The sequence below is a fragment of the Lithobates pipiens genome, unplaced genomic scaffold (assembly GCF_037356315.1).
Source record: "Lithobates pipiens isolate NorthernLeopardFrog02 unplaced genomic scaffold, aLitPip1_a1.2 Scaffold_13, whole genome shotgun sequence".
Lineage (NCBI taxonomy): Eukaryota > Metazoa > Chordata > Amphibia > Anura > Ranidae > Lithobates > Lithobates pipiens.
In genome coordinates this window covers 545,168,762-545,196,065 of record NW_027507718.1, presented here as the reverse complement: position 1 = coordinate 545,196,065, position 27,304 = coordinate 545,168,762, and the positions used below count along the sequence as shown (strand labels likewise).

The following is a 27,304-nucleotide window of genomic DNA, read 5'->3' as shown; positions in this document are numbered from 1 at the left end:
CAGTTTCTCAATGAGGGTTCCCTGTTACCCTAGGGTTCCTCCAAAGGTTGGTGGGGGTTCCTTAAAAAATGAGCAGTTTCTGCCTCTCAGATAAGTTTCCACTGACACCATTGCTACTTTCAGCTACGGTATCTGTAGTGGTCATTGGGAAGAATTCCCCCCCCAAGGGTAAGGGACATTCTTTCCACTGACCACCACCCTAATGCATAATGAGTTGTAGATATAGTCATAATTAGGAGGGGTTTCCTGAAACCGGACAGTCATTTCAAGGGTCCCTCTGTATTGAAAAGGTTGGAAAAGGCTGAGTTGGACCCCCCAGAAGCTCCTCTTAACCTCCCTCCCATTCTTCTGGAAGTTTCTCCAAAGTTCCAGCACTAGCGCAGTAAAACAGGAAATGATGACCAGACAGCACCATCTGACCGGAAATAGTCAAAAGATATCCATAAAACATCCTGCAGTCACAATTCATAAAGATAACCAAAATATAGGCTGCCAAAACGATACTGGACTACCAAGATGAGGAGATCTCTGACTAAACTGCTAATATGCTGAAGGGTAGCCATTTCTGTAAAATAAACAAAGATGCCTATAAGTTGGTTTGGCATTTAAAAAGCCGCCTATATAAAGTGACTAAATTGGTGCCCCCATGCTGAAGCTAAAAAGCCACAGCTGAGGAGCACCCTGGGTGTCCATATGGTACATCTAATCACATGCTACCAACCACTATTTGTTATAAGGTCCAACACAAATAGAAAGACCCAAATCCATTCCGGAACCAAAAAAACAAAATCTGGAATTCCGTAGATTTAAACTCTAGAGGCTTTTTTTTAAATATATAGAATAAGTTTATAAGTACTCGTCAGCTCAAAAGTCAAGCACAAGAAATCCCCCAGACACCCTGCAGAGGTGTTACATATCACATTTTAACTCAAGAAATTTTAACAGAAAGACTTTAAAGAGTGAAAAAATCCACTCTAAAACAACAATTTGCTTACAGAAAAGGCTTATAACTCAGAGATTCGTTTAGGCCAGGATGGAAAGTGGCAGCCTGGGTATAAATCCACTTTGATTCTCGTTGAAGTAGAATTTTGTCAATTTCTCCCCCCCCTGTCAAAATCAGGAACATATTCAAGAGCAAAAAACTTCATTTTAGAACTATCAAAAGAATGGTATAATCCCATGTGTCTACCGATTGGAGTTTCCATCTTCTTCTTATTTAAAAGGGAAACGTGGTCCCTTATACGATGGAAAAAAGGCCTTTTTGTCTTGCCTATATAAAAGGCTTGACACTCACATTTCATAAGGTAAACCACCCCTATGGTTTTACAAGTTACACAGAAATTCGGTCTGTACAGCTGACCATTGGGGAGAGTCCCCTCTGTGGTATTCATTAATAAGCTACAAAACTCACATCTTCCACATGGAAAAGTTCCTCTACGTGTAGATCCTACCTGCGACGTTAAATGACTATGAACCAGTTTATCCTTAAGTAAACTAGACTTATTATAAGTTAGGCCACAACACTGCAAGCTTTTTTCTCCTCCTCACCTCATAGGCTGGGCCTTTTGGCCAAGAGCTGGGAGGTTTTTGTCACTAGGTCTGCAAGGTCTAGCCATTATGTAGCATATTGGTACTTTTTTCCCCTCCACATGTTTGCGTTTATTTTTCACTCAACAGAATAGTAGGGCATGGATATTGGGGGCCACTCTGAATTCTATGGAGATAAGTGCCCATCAGGTTCCTTCCTTGGGGGTCTCTCTTCAGTTGAGCTTTCACCCAGTACTCTGTGGTTGGCATCAGGTACCCACAAAGAGAGAGGTCTACCAGAGTCTTTGAGTGGACGGGAGTGTCCTTGCCACAGGATAGTAGGGTGTGGGTCTTTGGGACTACTCTGAAGTCTAGGAAGATGTTGAGTTGCCATCAGTAGGGACGAGCCGAACACCCCCCGGTTCGGTTCGCACCAGAAGCTTTGAACGGACTGAAAATTCGTACGAACTTTAGAATCCTATTAAAGTATATGGGACTCGAACGTTCAAAATCAAAAGTGCTAATTTTAAAGGCTAAAATGCAAGATATGCAACAGACAACACCAGCAATAAGGGGTATCTTCAGGTGTATACTGTGCTGGAGGCACACAACACCCACTTTAACTCCTGCAGATGCCTGTATTAGAGAACACCAGCAATAAAGGGTAGATACAGGTGTATATTGTGCTGTGCTGGAGGCACACAACACCCACTAACTCCTGCAGATGGCTGTATTATAGAACACCAGCAATAAAGGGTAGATACAGGTGTATACTGTGCTGGAGGCACACAGCACCCACTAACTCCTGCAGATGCCTGTATTAGAGGAAAACAGCAATAAAGGGTAGATACAGGTGTATACTGTGCTGGAGGCAGACAACACCACTTTAATGTTAAGATGCCCGAGAAAAGAACACACTGTTCCTGCCCATCTAGCTCTTTCCTTGCACGCCGGAACACACTACACAAGGCTGCCGCGCTGGCGGCCTTATATAGTGTGGGGCGTTTACTAAACCCCCTGAGCTATAATTGGCCACAGGAATCCTGCCTGTGGCCAATTATGGCTCTCCTTGCTGCCGGCGCTGTGATTGGCCAAGCATGCGGGGGTCACAGTGCATGCTTAGACAATCACGAGCCAGCAATGCACTGCGATGGCGTAGTGCATTGTGGGCCGTTCGTGCCACACGAATTTGGTGCGAACGGTCCTCAAAGTTCTGAATTCGCCGAAGAAGACGAACGGCTGATGTACGAGTTGAACATGCGTTCGAGTCGAACACCGAGCTCATCCCTAGCCATCAGGTTCCTTCTTCCCCTGCCTTGGGCGGGGCCTCTCTCCAGGTGTACCCCTACCCAGTACTCAGTGGTTGGCTTCAGGTAGCCACAAAGAGAGAGGTCTGTCAGAGTCTTTAGTTGAGGGGACCAAAGTGTCCTTGCAACAGGATAGTAGGGTGTGAGTTTTCGGGACTGCTCTAACGTCTAGGAAGATAATGAGTGGCTATCATGTTCCTTCTTCCCCTGCCTTGGGGGGCCTCTCTCCAGTTGAGCCCCTGCCCAGTACTCAGTGGTTGGCTTCAGGTAGCCACAAAGAGAGAGGTCTTTCAGAGTCTTTAGTTGAGGGGACCAGAGTGTTCTTCCAACAGGATAGTAGGGTGTGAGTTTTCGGGACTGATCTAAAGTCTAGGAAGATGATGAGTGGCCATCAGGTTCCTTCTTCCCCTGCCTTGGGGGCCTCTCTTCGGTTGAGCCCTCATCCACTAATTGGCTTCAGGTAGCCACAAAGAGAGAGGTCTTCCAGATCTTTTGGTTGCGTGGACCAGAGTGTCCTTGCCCTTGTCAGGGTATTTTCAGGAAGAGGACAGTGACATATCCTGTGCACCTTTTAAAAAAAATAAAAATAAGTTTTTATGAATTCAGCATCCATTACAAATGACTGATTTATAGTAACCAGATAAAACAAAGAGGAATGCAGTACAAAATATCAGTGATTCATCCTTTCCAGACCAACAGTGAGTTAGAAATTGTAGCTGCACTGAATATAAGACACATATGCAAAACATGGAATAAAATAAAGGATGCAACAACCATTATGGAGTAAAAAAAAGTTCCACATGCAAGACGTTGAATTCACTTTTAATTATAATTAAGTAGGAACCAAGGGAAGGGTTAAATTAGACGGTACAGTAGCTAGACCCTGTGCACTTTTTAGTATATATATTTTTATTTTTTGTTGTTGTTGTGTTTAGTTTATTTGTGCGCCATCTTGGATTGCAAGAAATAACCACTTCTGCAGAGCAGATATGGCTGAACTCACATTATTCAATTAAGGACGATCTGAAATAATTTCCCCAAACTCAGGACTCCGGGACTATCCAAAGTCATTTCCCCCGGAACTCATAAGTGTTCTCTTATGGCGTATACACACGACCGGACTTTTCGAGGGACTAGGTGCGACGGACTTTCCGAATGAACGGACTTGGCCACACACAATCACACCAAAGTCCGACGGATTCGAACGTGATGACGTACGACCGGACTAGAATAAGGAAGTTCATAGCCAGTAGCCAATAGCTGCCCTTGCGTCGGTTTTTGTCCATCGGACCAGCACACACACAAATGGATTTCTCGGTCCGGCGGAGTTCCGGTGGAAAAACTTAAAACATGTTCTATTTCTAAAGTCCGCCAGATTTTTGGCAAGCAAAGGTCCGATGGAGCCCACACAAGATCGAATTTTGCTGTCAATAAGTCCGGTCATGTGTACGCGGCATTATTTTTGGTCCCTGTTGGAGAACTCAAGCCCAAGACCAATCAGTGTCTTCCCAACCATGCTAGCTGGAGCTCTCCACCTCTTTTAAAATATCCCACCTACAGTGCCTTAAAAAAGTCTTCATACCCCTTGAACTTTTCCACATTTTGTCATGTTACAACCAAAAATGTAAATGTATTTTATTGGGATTTTATGTGATAGATCAACACAAAGTGGTACATAATTGTGAAGTGGGAGGGAAATGATAAATGTTTTTCAAATTTCTTTACAAATAAATATGTGAAAAGTGTGGAGGGGCATTTGTATGGCGCCCCCCGGAGTCAATACTTTGTAGAACCCCCTTTCGCTGCAATTACAGCTGCAAGTCTTTTTGGGGATGTCTCTACCAGCTTTGCACATCTAGAGAGGGACATTTTTGCTCATTCTTCTTTGCAGAATAGTTCAAGCTCTGTCAGATTGGATGGAGAGCGTCTGTGAACAGCAATTTTCAAGTCTTGCCACAGATTCTTAATTGGATTTAGGTCTGGACTGTGACTGGGCCATTCTAACACATGAATATGCTTTGATGTAAACCATTCCATTGTAGCTCTGGCTGGATGTTTCGGGTCGTTGTCCTGCTGGAAGGTGAACCTCCGCCCCGGTCTCAAGTCTTTTCCAGACTCTAAACAGGTTTTCTTCTAAGATTGTCCTGTATTTGGCTCCATCCATCTTCCCATCAACTCTGACCAGCTTCCCTGTGCCTGTTGAAGAAAAACATCCCCACCACATGATGCTGCCACCACCATGTTTCTCGTGGGGGTGGTGTGTTCAGGGTGATGGGCAGTGTTAGTTTTTCGCCACACATAGCGTTTTGCTTTCAGGCCAAAAAGTTACATTTTGGTCTCATCTGACCAGATCACCTTCTTCCACATGTTTGCTGTGTCCCCCACATGGCTTTTCACAAACTAAAAATGGGACTTCTTATGACTTTCTTTCAACAATGTCTTTCTTCTTGCCACTCTTCCATAAAGGGCAGATTTGTGGAGTGCCTGAGTTGTAGATCTCTGCAGCTCCTCCAGAGTCACCATGGACCTCTTGGCTGTTCTCTGATGAATGCTCTCCTTGTCCGGCCCGCTCAGTTTAGGTGGACGGCCATGTCTTTGTAGGTTTGCAGTTGTGCCCATACTCTTTCCATTTTCAGATGATGGATTGAACAGAGCTCCGTGAGATGTTCAAAGCTTGGGATATTTTTTTATAACCTAACCCTGCTTAATACTTCTACACAACTTTATCACTGACCTGTCTGGTGTGTTCCTTGTCCTTCATGGTGTTGTTTCTTCACTAAGGTTCTCTAACAAACATTTGAGGGCTTCACAGAACAGCTTTATTTATAATGAGGTTAAATGGGTTGTAAACCCTCATGCATCACCTATGCATTAAGGTGAAAAAACACCTGGCAGTGACCGACAGCCAGCAAAAAAAAACCCTCCCCCGTTTTACTTACCTGAGCCCCGTATTTCAGTCAGTGGAGACGCGATGTCCCTCTCTCCACGTGGTCCCGGCTCTTGATTGGATAGATTGATAGGTTGTTCCAATGCAAAATGTGGACAATTTCAAGGGGTATGAATACTTTTTTCAAGGCACTGTACTCAGGGCCGTTACAATTGCTGCTAAAATAGTATCCCGTATCCTACAGGAATCTGATAGACCTTCAACATGACAAAGTCAGACTAGTCGGCACCACCACTCTGAGCCCACTTCATAATCAACAACCTCTAAGCCCACTCCATAGCCAATAACCTCTGAGCCCACTTCATAACCGATAACATTTGAGCCCACTCCGTAACCAATAACCTCTGAGCCCACTCCGTAACCAATAACCTCTGAGCCAACCCCTTAGCAAATAACCCCTGAGCCCACTTCATAACCAATAACTTCTGAGCCCACTTCATAACCAATAACCTCTGAGCCCCCTCAATAGTCAATAACCTCACCCTCCACCTCTTAGAAGTCTTTGCAAAGGGAGCATGGTAAACTACTGTACTCTTTATGAAAAAAATTGACCACTTTGTTGAATTCCTATTAATGTGAACAGTGCTGTAGCATCCTTCACAGATGGACCTCCAACGGGACAAAATCAGACTAGTCTTCACCACCACTCTAAGCACACTCCATAACTAATAACCTGAGCCCTCTCCATAAGAGATAACCTCTGAGTCGACACCATAACCAATAACCTCTGAGCCAACTACATATCCTATAACTTCTGAGCCCACTTTATAACCAATAACCTCTGAGCCCACTTTAGAACCAATAACCTCTGAGCCAACTACATATCCTATAACTTCTGAGCCCACTTTATAACCAATAACCTCTGAGCCCACTTCATAACCAATAATCTCTGAGCCCACCCCATAACCAATAACCTCTGAGCCCACTCCAAAACCAATAACCTCTGAGCCCACCCCATAACCAATAACCTCTGAGCCCATCACACAACCAATAACCTCTGAGCCCACTCCATAACCAATAACATCTGAGCCCTCCCCGTAACCAATAACCCCTGAGTCCACTTCATAACCAATAACCTCTGAGCCCACTTCACAGCCAATAATCCTTGAGCCCACGCCATAATGAATAACCGCTGAGCCCTCCCCGTAACCAATAACCTTTGAGCCCACTCTGTAACCAATAACCTCTGAGCTCACTCCATAACCAATAACCCCTGAGCCCACCCCATAACCAATAACCCCTGAGTCCACTTCATAACCAATAACCTCTGAGCCCACTTCATAACCAATAACCTCTGAGCCCACTTCACAGCCAATAATCCTTGAGCCCACGCCATAATGAATAACCTCTGAGCCCACCCCTTAGCAAATAACCTCTTAGCCCACTCCATAACCAATAACCTTTGAGCGCCCTCCATAAACAATAACCTCACTCTCCACCTCGTGGAAGTCTTTGCAAAGGGAACATGGTAAACTATTGTACACAAAATTGACCGCTTTGTTGAATTCCTATTACTGTGAACAGTGCTGTAGAATCCTTCAAAGATGGACCTCTAACGGGACAAAATCAGACTGGTCTTCACCACCACTCTAAGCCCACTTCATAACTAATAACCTGAGCCCACTCCATAACCGATAACCCCTGAGCCCACTTCATAACCAATAACCTCTGAGCCCACCCTATAACCTCTGAACCCACTCCGTGACCGATAACCTCTGAGCCCACTTCATAACCGATAACCCCTGAGCCCACTTCATAACCGATAACCTCTGAGCCCACTTCATAACCGATAACCCCTGAGCCCACTTCATAACCGATAACCTCTGAGCCCACTTCATAACCGATAACCCCTGAGCACACTTCATAACCGATAACCTCTGAGCCCACTTCATTACCGATAACCCCTGAGCCCACTTCATAACCGATAACCCCTGAGCCCACTTCATAACCGATAACCCCTGAGCCCACTTCATAACCGATAACCCCTGAGCCCACTTCATAACCAATAACCCCTGAGCCTACTTCATAACCGATAACCCCTGAGCCCACTTCATAACCGATAACCCCTGAGCCCACTTCATAACCGATAACCCCTGAGCCCACTTCATAACCGATAACCACTGAGCCCACTTCATAACCGATAACCCCTGAGCCCACTTCATAACCGATAACCCCTGAGCCCACTTCATAACCGATAACCCCTGAGCCCACTCCATAACCAATAACCCCTGAGCCCACTCCATAACCAATAACCCCTGAGCCCACTTCATAACCGATAACCCCTGAGCCCACTTCATAACCGATAACCCCTGAGCCCACTTCATAACCGATAACCCCTGAGCCCACTTCATAACTGATAACCCCTGAGCCCACTTCATAACCGATAACCCCTGAGCCCACTTCATAACCAATAACCCCTGAGCCTACTTCATAACCAATAACCTCTGAGCCCACCCTATAACCTCTGAACCCACTCCGTAACCGATAACCTCCGAGCCCACTCCGTGACTGATAACCTCCGAGCCCACTCCGTGACCGATAACCTCTGAGCCCACTTCATAACTGATAACCCCTGAGCCCACTCCATAATCGATAACCTCTGAGTCCACTCCATAACCAATAAAATCTAAAACCATGTCATAACGGATAACTTCTGAGCCCACTCCATAACTCATAATCTCTGAGCCTATTTGATAAACAAATAGACTCAATTTCCACCTCTTGGAGGTCCTCACATAGCGAACATGGAAACATATTGTGTTCTTAATATAAATCCAACAAACTGGTAAATTTTTTCAGCAAATACGAACAGTGTTGTAGCATCCTTAACAGTGAAAGATTCTTGATGGTGAAAGTTATAGTTACCAGAGGGAGAGCCTTAATAGCCACATTTGTCATCCAACAATAAGAACAGAATAAGACCTCCCTTAAATGAGGCTTAATTCCAACCCAACCAAACCCCCCCCCCCCCCCCCCAAAGCTAGGGGCTTAGGCCGACCATAGACCTGTTACAAACTGAATGTTCTGTCGAAAAATGAATATGGCACATATGATTGTGCCATCATCTGTTTCATTTTTCTCAACAAAATCCAGCATGTTGGATTAAGCACTTTCCATTGTGGTATGAAAAGCCAGGGCTGGATTAACGTATGGGGCTATTGGAGCTGCAGCTCCAGGCCCCTACCTTAATATAGGCCCAGCCACCCAAAAAGGACAGACTTCTCATGGAAAGCAAAGGGCCAACGGGAAGAGATCTCCCCTGACAGGCCCTGCATTCCACATGCACCGCCTGGGCAGGGTGGTGGGATTGATAATGGGCACTACATGAGCAGTCCTAACAGAAGCCTGGGGTACGCCAATGCAGGGCTCTTACAGAAGTCTGGGGCTTCCATAGTGTTAGGCCTGCGCAGCTGCACTCTTTCAGCTCAGAGTGCACGCCAATGCACGGCCCTTACAGAAACTTGGCAAAATCAAATGCCAGACTTCCCTAGTGTTATGCCTGTGCGGCTGCGCACTTTTGAGTTTGGGCGCATGCCAGCACAGGCTCCTGGAAAGCAGAAGGGTGACCAGTAAAAGGTCCATCAAAATCCTCAGCACCAAGCACATGATGCTCTTAATCCGGCCCTGCGAAAAGCATGTGTCGCAGCTGCCACACTAAGGTACAAATGAAGCATTTAAAAAATAGAAAACAGCCCTAAGCATGGCAGCTTGAGTTCCGCTTTAATTTTGAACAGTGCAGTTATCAGCAGCAGATGCATGAAAGAATGATGCTGATTGGGTGGGTGGGTACATTATGCATCCCGTTGCTCTCTTTATTAATAAGCCCCAATGGAGATGATGATACCACAGAACTCACTCTCTGTCAGAGTGGCTTCTCTGTAATCAGTGCACAGATAATTCTGTCTGATATGGAGAAAGTCCTCCTGCTGATTACTATGGAGAGATCATTCATGGCAAGTGTCTCTCAGTGCATAAGACTCAACTGCCGCCAAGAGAATCCAATCCCTGACCTAGGGCGGATGATTTATGCTTGCCAGTGATTTTTGTAAGGATTTCTATGGAGGTTGTTTACTGGGCACAGTGGGTTTACAGACCCGGGAACTCAGCACAGGGATGGTGGGAACCCCTTATAATGGGTACAGTAGGTGTACAGACCTGGGAACTCAGCACAAGGATGGTGGGAGCCCCTCATAATGGGCACAGTAGGTGTACAGACCTAGGAACTCAGCACAGGGAAGGTGGTAACCCCTCATACTGGGCGCAGCAGCTATACAGACCTGGAAATTCAGCACAGGGATGGTGGGAACCCCTCATAAGGGACCCAGTGGTTTTACAGACCCAGGAACTCAGCACAGGGATGGTGGGAACCCCTCATAATTGGCACAGCAGGTGTACAAACCAGGGAACTCAGCACAGGGATGGTCGGAACCCCTCATAATTGGCACAGCAGATTTACAGACCCAGGAACTCAGCATAGGGATGGTGGGAACCCCTCATAATGGGCACAGTGGGTTTACAGACTCAGGAACTCAGGGATGGTGGGGACCCCTCATAATTGGCACAGCAGGTGTACAGACCCAGGAACTCAGCACAGGGATGGCGGGAGGCCCTCATATTAGGCACAGTAGCTGTATAGACCTGGGAACTCAGCATAGGGATGGTGGGAACCCCTCATAATGGACAAAGCAGCTATACAGACCTGAAAATTCAGCACAGGGATGGTGGGAACCCCACATAATGGGCACACAAGGTGTACAGAGCCAAGCAACTTAATGCAGATCTCACCAGTAGTGTCCCAAGAGTTAGTCGGGGAAGGGGGGGGGGGAGGGGGTAGCTCTCCAGCATCTACCAAAAAAACAAATATTACATTTGGAAGGAGTTTTAATTTTAAAGTGTAAAATAAATATGTTATTATGAATTTATATAGCTCCGACATATACCGCAGTGCTGTACAGAGAACACTGAGCTAATCACAACAGTCTCTGCACAAGAGGAACTTCTCCACCAGGTGCTACTGTTCTGCCGGGTGCTGTTGGCTCACTCTGCTGTGATTTCAGCTGAGAGAAGCAGCAAGCCTGGGGCCTCTCATGCAGGCTTTTCCCAGGCAAGCATGGGCCATATTGAGGAAGACGAAGGTGGAGACTCTCCAGAGGCACTGAGGCCTACTCCATGTGCTCAAGCTGCAGTGGATCCTGGGCCTGTCCCTATGCATGAGAGAGGGGTCCTTACCAGTCTTCCAGGATAGAGTGGGGGACAGAGTTTGCCGCATTGCTAAAGAGGAACAGAAACTTGCTGTCATGAAAGAGGATCTCAGGACAAAGAAATCCCTGCACAGTAAGTCTGGAAACAGTAAGAGGGAAGTCTCCAAGCTAAAGTCTCTGGAAGAAGCATTGAAAAAGCAGAAGTTGGTCACCTCTCTGAAGGAGATAAGTGTTGTGTTCAGAGAAAAGTGTGAGAATGAGGAGAGATTCCAACAGATGAAGGAAAGTGCCTGTGCCAGTACCAGCCAGAGGGTGGATACCAGAGCAACAGCGACAGTATGGATGGGGGGTAAGGAAGTGGCTTCACATGGTGGCCCCAGTACTACCCCTGTCTCAGGATCTGTCATGTCTGAGTCAGTATCTGCCCCCCTCCCTCCCCAGCAGCCTGGGTCATCTCAGGAGGAGTTTGAGGTAAATGGCGGATTGCTGCAGGCCATTACAGAAATGGAATCTCCCTTGAGCGGCACCGACTCATCAGATGGGGATCATGATAATGGAGTGCTTGCTGAAAATCTCTCTCAATGTGTGGAGGACTTTCACCTGCCAACAGATCGTTACAATCAGCAGGGAATGCAGGAGGAGCTGGCTGTAAGGAGTCCCACATGGACACTAACAGTGCAGAGCAGGAATGTCACATGAACATTGAAACTGCAGAGCAGGAGGACCATCCGGTGTTTTTTCTAACCTTGATGACCTAATGCACCTTCCATTAAACGCAGGAATGTGGTACAGCTCAGGTGGGAAGGAGGAGATATTCCACCTATCAGGAGGGAGGTTTGTGGATAAGGTCCTACCCATGGGATTTAAGGCGGAGGATATTTATGCTCTTATCAGTCCAGCTGGTTCCTTTGAATATGATTTGTCATTTGTGCATCCAGAATTGCTGGATCTGTTTTGGGAGCGGTTTAAGCATGCATATAGGGGCCAGCCGAACTGGAAGGGGCTTGTCCCCAAAATTGTCTCACGACAGCCCTTGATTAAGAATGACTATCCTGACAAGGAAAGAGTCTATACCCCCCCAAGGATTTATGGTCTGGTTGAGGAAGTTTGGGGAAACGTTGTGTCCCCTAAAAAAGATTGAGGATAGAGGAATCTGCCCAGGTGGGTGGTCAGTGTCAATGAGGTTGAGTGTGTGTGGGAATGTGGTCCAGCGTTTGCCCTCCTCTATCTTTATTGGTAGAGATTATTATTATTATTATACAGGATTTATATAGCGCCGACAGTTTACACAGCGCTTTACAACATTGGGGTAGACATTACAATAAAATACAATTCAAGACAAGGGGAATCAGAGGGCCCTGCTCGTTAGAGCTTACAATCTAGGAGATAGGATTACTGTCTTCTATCCTGATCTACCTAAGGTGTGCCATAAATGTGGAGTCAAGGGACATTTCTCCTCTAAATGTCCAGGACAGAAGTGCTTTTTGTGCCAGGAACTGGGGCATCTGGCAAGGGACTGTAACATCATTAAATATAACCTATGGGATAAGGTTGGTCACCCTTATAGCCGGTGCCCTGAGGCTTTGCACAATAAACCAGAGCTAGTGGAGGAATTCTTCCGTCCAGATAGAGAAGAACCTGGGTTGGCAGAGGTTGTACCAGGGGATCCTAGTGTCCCTGCCCCATCAGAATCTGTGTCTGTGAGGACGTCTGTGGTGTCAGTGTCCCCCCTCAGTCTGTGGTCTCCCAGTCAGCGTCAGAAAGTGTGGTTGTCAAGTCTGTGTTCGCACCTATTGTTTTTCCTAGAGTAGTGAAGGCAGTGGAGGGTGATGGACCAGAATGTATGGTGGTGCCAACCCCTCCTCCTCGGCGTGACAGAAGTGGGGCTGGAGGTCAGCAGACACCGAGAGGTGGAATGAGGGATGAATTGGATGATGGTGGTGGGGGGGGGGAGGGGGGAGGGAATGAGGTTAGCTGGTGCAGAATGCAAGGTGAATGATGTGGAAGTTGGGGTGAATAATGTGGGGGGAGGGATTAATGGGGGGGTTTTGGAATCGCATCCTGATGACGATTAAATCTCAAAATGTTTCTTAGCCTGGATTGTGTTTAAGTTGAGGTTTGGGGTTTGTAGTCTCTTTTTTTTTTTGTTGTCAATAAAATATGTTTCTTAATATATCTTGTCAGGAAATGGTTTTCTTTAATTGATGATGTAAGCATGCTTGTTTTTGTTTAGTTGATTATTTTTGTGTATGATTTAAAAAAAAAAAAAAAAAAGTACACTCTAATGTCCCCACACAGTCACACGCCATTATTATTATGCATTTATATAGCTCTGACATATACCGCAGTGCTCTACAGAGTACACTGAGCCAGTCATATCAGTCTATGAACCAGAAGAGCTTACGCTCTAATGTCCTCTGGAGTCAGTCTGGTGAGGATGTAATTCATGTACTCATATGGCTTTCCCTGAGAAGGTCTCCTTCGATGATACCCTTGCGGGAGCTAAACCCGGGACCCCAGCGCAGCAAGACCATAATGCTTTGTGCTGCTTTTTTTTTATTTTTATTTTTTTCGGTGAGAGAAGAGGGTGTAGATCACTTATAGTTTAACAACATGTTGTTTTCATTTGGATCGGTAATTGTAGCCCTTTCTGGAAACACCCAGACAGATGTGCGTATATAATATACTAGTGACGGTCAGGAATTATTTTCATGTGATGTCAGTCCTTTCACTGTGTGCAAAGTCAGTTCACATTTACACTTCTGTATTGGATCGCATGTACACTTACCTCTGTATTTGATGGCATGTACACTTACCTCTGTATTTGATGGCATGTACACTTACCTCTGTATTCGACGACATGTACACTTACCTCTGTATTTGATGGCTTGTACACTTACCTCTGTATTCGATGACATGTACACTTACCTCTGTATTTGATGGCTTGTACACTTACCTCTGCATTGTTTGATGTAACGTCAATAGTCATACATGTTGTGCATCGGGTACATTTCAATTCAAGTCTATATAAAAAGCAGAGAAACCTTATGAAGGCAGCTAGTTAAATCTACCAATAAATTTCCATAGAGGTAGTTGGTGTCACGACTCCTTCTATTCCACTGTTTTTTTTTTGGGGGGGATTCAAATCGCTTTTACATAGTTAGTAAGGTTGAATAAAGACACCAGTACAACTTGAGGGAGTGTCTACAATTGTCCCTATCCCTGTACATTGCACACCGGTCCCTACCCTCAAGGAGCCCACAATCCAAGGTCCCCATTCATATACTAGGGCCAATAAAGGAACAGTAACAAAGAGGTTGATTCAAAATTGCAAAAATTGTTTAAAAATGCATTTAAAATGGGTCAACGTTAACTAAAACGGGGTTTGACAATCGCAGCAATAAAAAAAAAAATCTCTATTAGTAAATACTCCACATTGTTTAGTGTTTCCTCTCTGCTTAGTTGGTCCTCCCCGGTGTCCGTGTTTTTAAGTGAGATTAACACCAAATAAGGACATGGAGCAGAGCCAATGTTGCATGTCCTCACTTGGATGGAGGCCATGTCCTCACCTGCTCTCCGTGTCACTTACTCTGCCCCATATCTTTACTTGGTGTTTATGTCTCTGACTCTGCTCCATGTCTTTACTTGGTGTCCATGTCTCTGCTCCATGTCTTGGAGCCTGGAGTCCATGTCTCTGACTCTGCTCCATGTCTTCACCTGGAGTCCATGTCTCTGACTCTCTAAGTGTCCAGGCACATATACTACTACCTAGCTGGGGAGAATATATTTCAAACTCATATTTGTCTCTGACTTTGCTCCATGTTTTCACCTGGTGGCCATGTCTCTGACTCTACTCTATGTCCTTACCTAGTGCCCATGTTTCGGACACCAGGTGAGAACATGGAGTAGAGTCAGAGAAGTGAACACTAGGTGAGGACATGGAGTAGAGTCAGAGAAGTGAACACTAGGTGAGGACATGGAGTAGAGTCAGAGAAGTGAACACTAGGTGAGGACATGGAGTAGAGTCAGAGAAGTGAACACTAGGTGAGAACATGGAGTAGAGTCAGAGAAGTGAACACTAGGTGAGGACATGGAGTAGAGTCAGAGAAGTGAACACTAGGTGAGGACATGGAGTAGAGTCAGAGAAGTGAACACTAGGTGAGGACATGGAGTAGAGTCAGAGAAGTGAACACTAGGTGAGGACATGGAGTAGAGTCAGAGAAGTGAACACTGGGTGAGGACATGGAGTAGAGTCAGAGAAGTGAACACTAGGTGAGAACATGGAGTAGAGTCAGAGAAGTGAACACTAGGTGAGGACATGGAGTAGAGTCAGAGAAGTGAACACTAGGTGAGGACATGGAGTAGAGTCATAGAAGTGAACACTAGGTGAGGACATGGAGTATAGCCAGAGACACGTACACTAGGTGAAGACATGGAGTAGAGTCAGAGACATTGACTCTACTCCATGTTCTAACCTGGTGTCCATGTCCTCACCTAGTGTTCACTTCTCTGACTCTGCTCCATGTTTTCACCTGGTCTTCAGGTTTCTGACTCTGTTCCATGTTTCTGAATCTACTCCATATCTTATAGAGTGCTCTATGTCTTCACCCGTGTTTGTGTCTCTGACTTTGCTCAGTGTCCTTTCCTAGTGCCCATGTCTCTGACCCTGTTCCATGTCCTCATTTGGTGTCTGTGTCTCTGACTTCGCTTCATGTCCTCACCTGTTCATGTCTCTGACTCTGCCATATGTCCTCACTTGGTGTCCATGTCTGTGACTCTGATCTATGTGTCTGACTGTCCTATGTCCTCAACTGATGTCAATGTCTCTGACTGCCCTATGTCCTCACTTGGTGTCCATATCTCTGAATCTGCTCCATGTCTCTGATTCTGCTCCATGTCTCTGAATCTGCTCCATGTCTCTGAATCTGCTCAATGTCTCTGACTCAGCTCCATGTCCTTACCTGGTGTCCATGTCTCTGACTCAGCTCCATGTCCTTACCTGGTGTCCATGTCTCTGACTCAGCTCCATGTCCTTACCTGGTGTCCATGTCTCTGACTCAGCTTCCCGTCCTTACCTGGTGTCCGTGTCCATGACGCTCCTCCTTGTCTTTACCTGATGTCCATGTCTCTGATTCTGCTCCATGTCCTCACATGATGCTCCATCTCTCTCTCTCACAGCGGGATTGGTCTGTCCAGGGCCCACTTTGAGAAGCAGCCACCCTCCAACCTCAGAAAATCCAACTTCTTCCACTTCGTTCTTGCACTCTACGACCGTCAAGGGCAGCCGGTGGAGATCGAGAGGACATCCTACATCGACTTTGTAGAAAAAGACAAAGTAAGGCATGTTTCATTTACTCAAAGTCACAATGAAATGTGAGGTGATCAAAATGACTCCAGTGAAAAATATCTTCTGAGACTGCAGTCTTCAAGCTCATACTGAGCCTCAAGAATCACAGTGTTGCATTAATATGATCTGTATTATCCCCTAAAAACGGGCAATCTTGCAAAAAGTGATATTTCACTTGTTGATGTAGTTTGATAAGCTGAGTTACCAGCATGCTTCTTTTATCTCTGAGGCGTTTCATGGCCAAGATCCTCCTATCACGGCCTTGAAGGAGCACGGCTCTGCTCCTTCAAGGCTCGCCTTGAGGTCATGGATGTTCCCACCCACTTTGAGGTGTTCTCAATCCAACTGTGGCATATTTAGTAAGACGGTTGTCTTGCAAATGTAACCATCCTTCTGACCGGCCTTGAGGTGTTCCCACTCCACCCTTTGCATTTTTCGTAAGACAGCGTTTTTTAGAGGGCGGTATTTTGAAAAAGTGTTCAGTCTCTTGACCCGTTTTCTAACTGTATTGAGTGACTAATATTAAAGGGAAATATTGTTTCCTGTAATGAATATAAAGAACTAAAATAAATTTATATTCAACGCATTTTATGCTACTAAAAACATGAACAGAAATAAAATGTTAAGAATCCTTTACTCCAGAATTGAATCCACACCCTTTCGTATTCTTGCAGACAATATGATGGCTTTGAAGTGAACCTGTAAACTTTTGTTGCTCATAAAGTCTGCTCTGTATGTTTGAAAGTGTTTAACTTTCCTGACCTAAGGCTTTAACCCCTCCCCAGAGCAAAGTCCCCCACACCCTCCATCTTAATGACCAATGAGAGTGCCTTTAACAGTGCATAGGCTCACTCTCATTGGTCATTAAGATGGAGGGTGTGGGGGACTTTGCTCTGGTAAGGGGTTAAAGCCTTAGGTCAGGAAATTTGGACAGAGGGTTCAGCGTGGGCGAAGCTTAGGTTGAAGTTTGGGAATCTGATGCTTTTCTGGGATTGGAAAGGGGTGCGGGAGAAGCTCTTCTGTGGAATTGCCTATGTGCTCCTACCGGAAAGTGGGATTGGGTACCTGGTTTTGAAACAAAGTTCCAAAAGAAGAAGGAGAAGAAGGAAGGAGGATTCGGTGCCGGCATGTTAACTGTGGGAAGCCGGCTGTAACTCCTTGTGGCTTCACACTGTGCTTTTTGAATGGTCCAAAAGCCTATAACATGCCCTAGAAGGTTGCGGGCGGGGGACTTTCTGTGGAATTGCCTACGTGATCCAACCGGAAGTGGGATTGGGTACCTGGTTTTGAAACAAAAGTTCCAAAAGAAGGGGAAGAGGGAGGGAAGATTTAATATGGAACTTCCCATTTAGGGTGAGGTTCCACTTTCAGCTTGGAAACAGCATCAGTCAGGTGATTCAACTGTCCATCATACACCAAACACTGAAATATCCATTTTGGGTAGACCGGCCCTTTAAAAAACTTTGTAAAGCAAATACTGGCACCCCTTTATGTGAGAAGTTTCACAAGCCAACACTCCCATCAATACACGAAGAAAGATTTGAGCCTCCACATCATTCTAGGTATCCGTGTGTATATGAATGGTTCCACAGCCTATAACATGCCCTAGAAGGTTGCGGGCGGGGGACTTTCTGTGGAATTGCCTATGTGATCCGACCGGAAGAAGGGATTGGGTACCTGGTTTTGAAACAAAAGTTCCAAAAGAAGGGGAAGAGGGAGGGAAGATTTAATATGGAACTTACCATGTAGGGTGAGGTTCCACTTTCAGCTTGGAAACAGCATCAGTCAGGTGATTCAACTGTCCATCATACACCAAACACTGAAATATCAATTTTGGGTAGAACGGCCCTTTAAATCTTTGTAAAGAAAATACTGGCACCCCTTTATGTGAGAAGTTTCACAAGCTAACACTCCCATAAATACACGAAGAAAGATTTGAGCCTCCACATCATTCTAGGCATCCGTGTGTATATGAATGGTTCCACAGCCTATAACATGTCCCAGAAGGTTGTGGGCGGGGGGGGCTTTCTGTGGATTTGCTTATGTGTTCCTACCGGAAGTGGGATTGGGTACCTGGTTTTGAAACAAAGTTCCAAAAGAAGAAGGGGAAGAAGGAAGGAGGATTCGGTGCCGGCATGTTAACTGTGGGAAGCCGGCTGTAACTCCTTGTAGCTTCACACTGTGCTTTTTGAATGGTCCCACAGCCTATAACATGCCCTAGAAGGTTGCGGGCGGGGGACTTTCTGTGGAATTGCCTATGTGATCCGACCGGAAGTAGGGATTGGGTACCTGGTTTTGAAACAAAAGTTACAAAAGAAGGGGAAGAGGGAGGGAAGATTTAATATGGAACTTATCATTTAGGGTGAGGTTCCACTTTCAGCTTGGAAACAGCATCAGTCAGGTGATTCAACTGTCCATCATACACCAAACACTGAAATATCCATTTTGGGTAGAACGGCCCTTTAAATCTTTGTAAAGAAAATACTGGCACCCCTTTATGTGAGAAGTTTCACAAGCCAACACTCCCATCAATACACGAAGAAAGATTTGAGCCTCCACATCATTCTAGGCATCCGTGTGTATATGAATGGTTCCACAGCCTATAACATGTCCCAGAAGGTTGTGGGTGGGGGGGGGGGGGGGGCTTTCTGTGGAATTGCCTATGTGTTCCTACTGGAAGTGGGATTGGGCACCTGGTTTTGAAACAAAGTTCCAAAAGAAGAAAGGGACGAAGGAAGGAGGATTCGGTGCCGGCATGTTAACTGTGGGAAGCCGGCTGTAACTCCTTGTGGCTTCACACTGTGCTTTTTGAATGGTCCAAAAGCCTATCACATGCCCTAGAAGGTTGCGGGCGGGGGACTTTCTGTGGAATTGCCTATGTGATCCGACCGGAAGTGGGATTGGGTACCTGGTTTTGAAACAAAAGTTCCAAAAGAAGGGGAAGAGGGAGGGAAGATTTAATATGGAACTTCCCATTTAGGGTGAGGTTCCACTTTCAGCTTGGAAACAGCATCAGTCAGGTGATTCAACTGTCCATCATACACCAAACACTGAAATATCCATTTTGGGTAGGCCGGCCCTTTAAAAAACTTTGTAAAGCAAATACTGGCACCCCTTTATGTGAGAAGTTTCACAAGCCAACACTCTCATCAATACACAAAGAAAGATTTGAGCCTCCGCATCATTCTAGGCATCCGTGTGTATATGAATGGTTCCACAGCCTATAACATGTCCCAGAAGGTTGTGGGCGGAGGGGGGGGGGGATTTCTGTGGAATTGCCTATGTGTTCCTACCGGAAAGTGGGATTGGGTACCTGGTTTTGAAACAAAGTTCCAAAAGAAGAAGGGGAAGAAGGAAGGAGGATTCAGTGCCGGCATGTTAACTGTGGAAAGCCGGCTGTAACTCCTTGTGGCTTCACACTGTGCTTTTTGAATGGTCCAAAAGCCTATAACATGCCCTAGAAGGTTGCGGGCGGGGGACTTTCTGTGGAATTGCCTATGTGATCCGACCGGAAGTGGGATTGGGTACCTGGTTTTGAAACAAAAGTTCCAAAAGAAGGGGAAGAGGGAGGGAAGATTTAATATGGAACTTCCCATTTAGGGTGAGGTTCCACTTTCAGCTTGGAAACAGCATCAGTCAGGTGATTCAACTGTCCATCATACACCAAACACTGAAATATGCATTTTGGGGTAGACCGGCCCTTTAAAACTTTTGTAAAGCAAATACTGGCACCCCTTTATGTGAGAAGTTTCACAAGCCAACACTCTCATCAATACACAAAGAAAGATTTGAGCCTCCGCATCATTCTAGGCATCCGTGTGTATATGAATGGTTCCACAGCCTATAATATGTCCCAGAAGGTTGTGGGCGGAGGGGGGGGGGGCTTTCTGTGGAATTGCCTATGTGTTCCTACCGGAAGAGGGATTGGGTACCTGGTTTTGAAACAAAAGTTCCAAAAAAAGGGGAAGAGGGAGAGAAGATTTAATAAGGAACTTCCCATTTAGGGTGAGATTCCACTTTCAGCTTGGAAACAGCATCAGTCAGGTGATTCAACTGTCCATCATACACCAAACACTGAAATATCCATTTTGGGTAGGCCGGCCCTTTAAAAAACTTTGTAAAGCAAATACTGGCACCCCTTTATGTGAGAAGTTTCACAAGCCAACACTCTCATCAATACACAAAGAAAGATTTGAGCCTCCGCATCATTCTAGGCATCCGTGTGTATATGAATGGTTCCACAGCCTATAACATGTCCCAGAAGGTTGTGGGCGGAGAGGGGGGGGATTTCTGTGGAATTGCCTATGTGTTCCTACCGGAAAGTGGGATTGGGTACCTGGTTTTGAAACAAAGTTCCAAAAGAAGAAGGGGAAGAAGGAAGGAGGATTCAGTGCCGGCATGTTAACTGTGGGAAGCCGGCTGTAACTCCTTGTGGCTTCACACTGTGCTTTTTGAATGGTCCAAAAGCCTATAACATGCCCTAGAAGGTTGCGGGCGGGGGACTTTCTGTGAAATTGCCTATGTGATCCGACCGGAAGTGGGATTGGGTACCTGGTTTTGAAACAAAAGTTCCAAAAGAAGGGGAAGAGGGAGGGAAGATTTAATATGGAACTTCCCATTTAGGGTGAGGTTCCACTTTCAGCTTGGAAACAGCATCAGTCAGGTGATTCAACTGTCCATCATACACCAAACACTGAAATATCCATTTTGGGTAGACCGGCCCTTTAAAAAACTTTGTAAAGCAAATACTGGCACCCCTTTATGTGAGAAGTTTCACAAGCCAACACTCCCATCAATACACAAAGAAAGATTTGAGCCTCCGCATCATTCTAGGCATCCGTGTGTATATTTGAATTCTCTTGCCTTGAGCCGGAGAAACCACAAATGTGTGGCTACAATTAGGAGAAATAAATAAAGACACGTACAACCAGGAACAGCGGCGGCTCAGGAGCATAACCCCCTCGACAAGAGCTGATCCTCTGTTATTAAAAGAGCTCAACGTCAGAATTCAGCAAGGAGATAGGAAGATAAGCGCCGAGCATTGACCAGACACATAGGGCTCTCTTTATAAAAAGTTGTGGTGCCAATGTTGGGAGTATTCGCACAAAAGTTGCGAATAATAATAATACCCTTGCAACTGTTATTTTCTGATGTTTAAGTCGTTTTTTGCAGGGCGAGTGTCGCATTCCCTAATAACCCAAGAACATTCAGTCCTAAGAGAATATTTGACCAGAAGGGAAAAAAAGCCTAAAATCGATAACCTATCAACGTTCAATCAAAAGTATCCAAAAACAACTAATAACATACAGTGTGGGGGCACAGTGCCTCCCCCTCAGTGCAGGTACAGCATGGGGAACTCTGAAAATCCCTGCGCTGCTCGGCTGATGGGGAGGGAGTCGAGCGCCGGCAAAAGAGGCTTGTGGCACCAGGGTTGCCAACCCCTGCAATGGCCTATGAACATTCAACCTGAAAAGAGAAGAGACTGTTATTTTAAACTATTTTATCTGTTTGTTGAACGTTTTTAGGTTATTACTTTATGGCTATTTTCTCTTCTGGTTGAATGTTCTTGAGCATTTGTTTGGGCTATTTCGGGAGAAATGTTATCAGACTGTTGCTAAGGGCCATTTTCCCTTCTGGTCAAATGTGCTTGGGCTGTTGTTTTAGCCCAGTTTCCCTTCTGGTTCAATATTGTTAGCCCTTGTACACACGGTCGGACATTCCGACGGAAAATGTCTGATCGGACCGTGTTGTCGGATAATCCGACTGTGTGTGTGCTCCATCGGACTGTTTCCGTCGGAATATCCGACGGACAAAGTTTTAGAGCTGGGCTATAAAACTTTCTGACAACATGATCCGATCGGACTTTGTCCGATCGTGTGTAGAGAAATCCGATCGGACAAAGTGCCACGCATGCTCAGATCAAATTCCTAGACCAAAGCTATTGGCTACTAGCCTGAACGTAGTCCCGTCGTATCGTGTGTATGCAGCACAAGTTTCAGCCAAAAGCCGCCTGACATTCCGACAACAAAATCCGTCGGATTTTGTCAGACTGTGTGTACAAGGGCTTAGACTGTTGTTTTAAGGCTATTTCTTCTTCTGGTTCGAAGTTCTTTGGCTATTATTTTTGGTTAACAACATCCAACCAGAAAATAGCCTAAAACAATAGCCCAAGAACAGTTGACCAGAAGATAAAACAGCAATAAAACACTAGCCCACGAACATGCAACCGGTAGGAAAAATAGTATAAAACAATAGCCTAACACAATTCAATCGAAAATAGCCTAAAGAACAACTAATAACATTCAAAGAGAAGACAAAATAACCTAAAACAATACTCTTCTAGACATTCAACCAGAAGGGAAAACTATTATTTTGGGCTATTTTCTCTTCTGGTTGAAAGTTTTTATGTTATTGCTTTATGGCTATTTTTTCTTCTGGTTGAATGCTCCTAGGCTATTGTTTTTGGTTATTGTGGAACAAATGTTATTGGACTGTTGTTCAAGGCTGTTTTCTCTTCTGGTCAAATGCCCTTGGGTTATTATTTTAGCCCATTTTCTCTTCTGGTTCGGTGCTGTTAGATTATTGTTTTAGGCTATTTCCTCTTCTGGTTAAAAGTTCTTTGGCTATTATTTTTAGATAAAGAGGAAATTCAGCCTCCCCCCACCAATATTATTTTCCCCTGCTTACCTTATGCTGTGTTATGCACAGTATAGACACCCACACAGTCAGGGGATCCAGCATTGTCCTGCTGAGATCCTCTTCTCTGTAGCTGCTGGACAGGTCTCACATTGTCATGTTGCCTTGTGACAGGTGCCAGCTCTTCCGGGTCCAGATCCCGCTAGGCACGCTACCCTGCTCCTTTAGTGGATGGAGCTAGTATAGTGCTCCCGATGCCTCCTGGGATATGCATGTCTGGGGGCACTGCCATTGTTCGCCTAGGCGAAGGACATGGGGGGCAGGCCGAGACCTTTAATAGAAAAAAAGCAAAGTAAATAAACAAACATAAAAAAAGACAGATACCTGTCTTGCGGAGGGGGGGGGGGGGGCGGAATGGAGAAGACGAATGTACTGCGAAAGGGTGAAGATCCACTTTAACAACAATAGCCTAAGAACATTAGACCAGAAGGGAAAATAGCATAAAACAATATCCTGGGAACATTCGACCAGAAAGGAAAATAGCCTAAAACAATATCCTGAGAACATTAGACCAGAATGTAAAATAGCCTTAAACAAAATCCTGAGAAGAATACACCAGAAGGGAAAATCGCTTAAAACAATATCCTGAGGACATTTGACCAGAACAGAAAAAAGCCTAAAACAATATCCTGAGGACATTAGACCAGAAGGGAAAGTAGCCTAAAACAATATCCTGAGAACAATACACCAGAAGGGAAAAATCGCTTAAAACAATATCCTGAGGACATTTGACCAGAAGAGAAAAAAGCCTAAAACAATATCCTGAGGACATTAGACCAGAAAGGAAAACAGCCTAAAACAATATCCTAAGAACAATAGACCAGAAAGGAATATAGCCTAAAACAATATCCTGAGAACAAAAGACCAGAAAGAAAAATTGCCTAAAACAATATCCTGAGAACATTAGACCAGGAAGGAAAATTGCCTAAAACAATATTCTGAGAACATTAGACCAGAAGGGAAAAATAGCCTAAAACAATACCATGAGAACAATACACCAGAAGGGAAAATCTCTTAAAACAAAATTTCCTGAGAACATTTTACCAGAAGAGAAGAAAAAGCCTAAAGCAATATACTGAGAACATTCGACCAGAAGAGAAAAAAGCCTAAAAAAATATCCTGAGAACATTTGACCATAAGAGAAAATAGCCTAAAACAATATCCTGAGGACATTTGACCATAAGAGAAAATAGCCTAAAACAATATCCTGAGGATATTAGACCAGAAGGGAAAATAGCCTAAAAAATATCCCGAGGATATTAGACCAGAAGGGAAAATAGCCTAAAACAATATCCTGAGAACATTTGACCATAAGAGAAAAAAGCCTAAAACAATACCCTGAGAACATTCAATCACAAATAGTCTAAACTTAAAACTAAGAACGTTCAATCAGATGCAAAATAGTCTAAAAGAACATTCTCTGTAGACTACAGAACTTTGGAGAAGTGTAGAGGGGATTGTGTTATGTAGTCCTAACATGCTTTCTGTCCTAGGGTGTCAACGCTTCTCCTCCATAGATACAGTGCATTGAGTGAACGTTGTCACCCTAGGACAGGAAGTGATGTGTTTTTTTTTTGGTCTCACCTGGCTGGATGTTGTCAATCATCATCTAGCTCTTTCCTTCCCGGCCTGGCTGTCCCTGACCCTGCCCCTTTCATTCATTGGATTTCAATTATGGAGGCTCAGAATCACGTGTGGGCATTGTCTACAGTGGTCTGCATGGAAATACAGCCTACGTAGCAATGCCCGCTCCTCCAGACTGACACCCACCCATCAAGGCATTGTGAGATTTGCATAACTCCTCCCAAGAGCCAGCCCACTGCTTGCATCAGCGCTAATGGCTCAGAGAGGAGTACTCGGGCCAGGGTACGGTGATGTTTTCAGAAAGCTCCCAGGCACAGCACCTTGCCGGTCCCTCCCACCAGCCATGATCTGCCTCCATTACATAGAGAAGCATGGAGACCCAGTGATGACATCACTTGGTCTGAAATAAGGTATGAAAGGTGAAAGCAACATCAAAGCAGAATACATTTTATCTTTCATCTGTTCTCATGTCCCCTTTTTGTTAAGCCACTCCTCTCTGGGGGGAGGGGGAAATTGGAGCGGTACTATGAAACATGTGCAAATTTATAGCTGGAATGCAAAAGCAAATGGCGGCCTCTGTAATTGACTGGCCTGAAATAAGACCATTGATCCGACTGGAGCATGAAAGGCAGGATGAAACCCGGAATCTGCCTGGAATACTACAGACAGTTCCTATTTCACATATTTTGACCCGTAAAGCCAATTGTTAGGCATGAATCTGTAGTTGCTTAACCATAATGAACTAACACCGTTTCCTCACATGCAGGAGCAGAGCGGGGAGAAAACGAACAATGGCATCCATTATAGGCTCCAGCTCCTCTACAGCAATGGTAAGAGCACCACCAGCAACCAGACATGACTGACCAGCAGAGCACCACCAGCAACCAGACATGACCGACCAGCAGAGCACCACCAGCAACCAGACATGACTGACCAGCAGAGCACCACCAGCAACCAGACATGACTGACCAGCAGAGCACCACCAGCAACCAGACATGACCGACCAGCAGAGCACCACCAGCAACCAGACATGACTGACCAGCAGAGCACCACCAGCAACCAGACCTGACCGACCAACAGATCATCACCACCAATTAGACCTGACCGACCAGCAGATCATCTCCAGCAACCAGACATGACTGACCAGCAGAGCACCACCAGCAACCAGACCTGACCGTCCAGCAGAGCACCACCAGCAACCAGACCTGACCGTCCAGCAGATCACCACCAGCAACCAGACCTGACCGTCCAGCAGATCACCACCAGCAACCAGACATGACCGTCCAGCAGAGCACCACCAGCAACCAGACATGACCGTCCAGCAGAGCACCACCAGCAACCAGACCTGACTGTCCAGCAGATCATCACCACCAATTAGACCTGACCGACCAGCACAGACTAATCTGTAACTTGGCTGCCAATAACAGAAATGTATTGGTTTTATTCATTAATCCAGAACAACCAATCAATAAACAGCAACAAAAAAAAATAAAAAATCTGATTGGTTAATGTGAGTTATTACACTTTGTACACCTTCATTGATCTTTGAGCTGCCTGAGTGAATAAGCCTGATATATATTTATAAATATGATAGAAATATATAACATATAAATGACTTGCAGATATGGCAAACCCATCAATAATAAAATATAACTTAGCTCCTCCCCTTAGTTCGGTTTACCTCCCTCGCCTAAAGGACGGCTCCAGGAAATATAACTGGTAAGGGCAGCAGGAGGTGGGAACAAAGGGTTAACGTGGGTCTAAAGTCTGCATTGTGGTAGGTGAGCTCCTTGTGCAAATATGTAGGTGGACTCCTTCCCTAATGTGCCAGTGTATAGGTGGGCTCCTTCCCTAATGTGCCAGTGTATAGATGGGCTCCTTCCCTAATGTGCCAGTGTATAGGTGGGCTCCTTCCCTAATGTGCCAGTGTATAGGTGGGCTCATGCCCTAATGTGCCAGTGTATAGGTGGACTCCTGCCCTAATGTGCCAGTGTATAGGTGGACTCCTGCCCTAATGTGCCAGTGTATAGGTGGGCTCCTTCCCTAATGTGCCAGTGTATAGGTGGACTCCTTCCCTAATGTGCCAGTGTATAGGTGGGCTCCTTCCCTAATGTGCCAGTGTATAGGTGGGCTCATGCCCTAATGTGCCAGTGTATAGGTGGGCTCCTGCCCTAATGTGTCAGTGTATAGGTGGGCTCCTGCCCTAATGTGCCAGTGTATAGGTGGGCTGCTGCCCTAATGTGCCAGTGTATAGGTGGGCTGCTGCCCTAATGTGCCAGTGTATAGGTGGGCTGCTGCCCTAATGTGCCAGTGTATAGGTGGGCTGCTGCCCTAATGTGCCAGTGTATAGGTGGGCTCCTTCCCTAATGTGCCAGTGTATAGGTGGGCTCCTGCCCTAATGTGCCAGTGTATAGGTGGGCTCCTGCCCTAATGTGCCAGTGTATAGGTGGGCTCCTGCCCTAATGTGCCAGTGTATAGGTGGGCTGCTGCCCTAATGTGCCAGTGTATAGGTGGGCTCATGCCCTAATGTGCCAATGTATAGGTGGACTCCTGCCCTAATGTGCCAGTGTATAGGTGGGCTCCTTCCCTAATGTGCCAGTGTATAGGTGGGCTCATGGCCTAATGTGCCAGTGTATAGGTGGACTCCTGCCCTAATGTGCCAGTGTATAGGTGGGCTCCTTCCCTAATGTGCCAG

The 27,304-nt window shown here is 45.5% G+C and overlaps 1 protein-coding gene across 4 annotated transcripts in view; it reads left to right on the top strand.

Moving 5' to 3' along the window:
- Positions 1-27,304, top strand: part of LOC143975801 (transcription factor COE3-like) — a 261,364-nt gene that overhangs the window by 83,999 nt on the left and 150,061 nt on the right. For all 4 annotated transcript variants that reach the window (XM_077478345.1, XM_077478343.1, XM_077478344.1 and 1 more), the window contains exons 2-3: positions 16,161-16,317; positions 25,376-25,439. In XM_077478345.1, the coding sequence (XP_077334471.1) occupies positions 16,161-16,317; positions 25,376-25,439 (221 nt within the window). The remainder of the gene's footprint in view (positions 1-16,160; positions 16,318-25,375; positions 25,440-27,304) is intronic.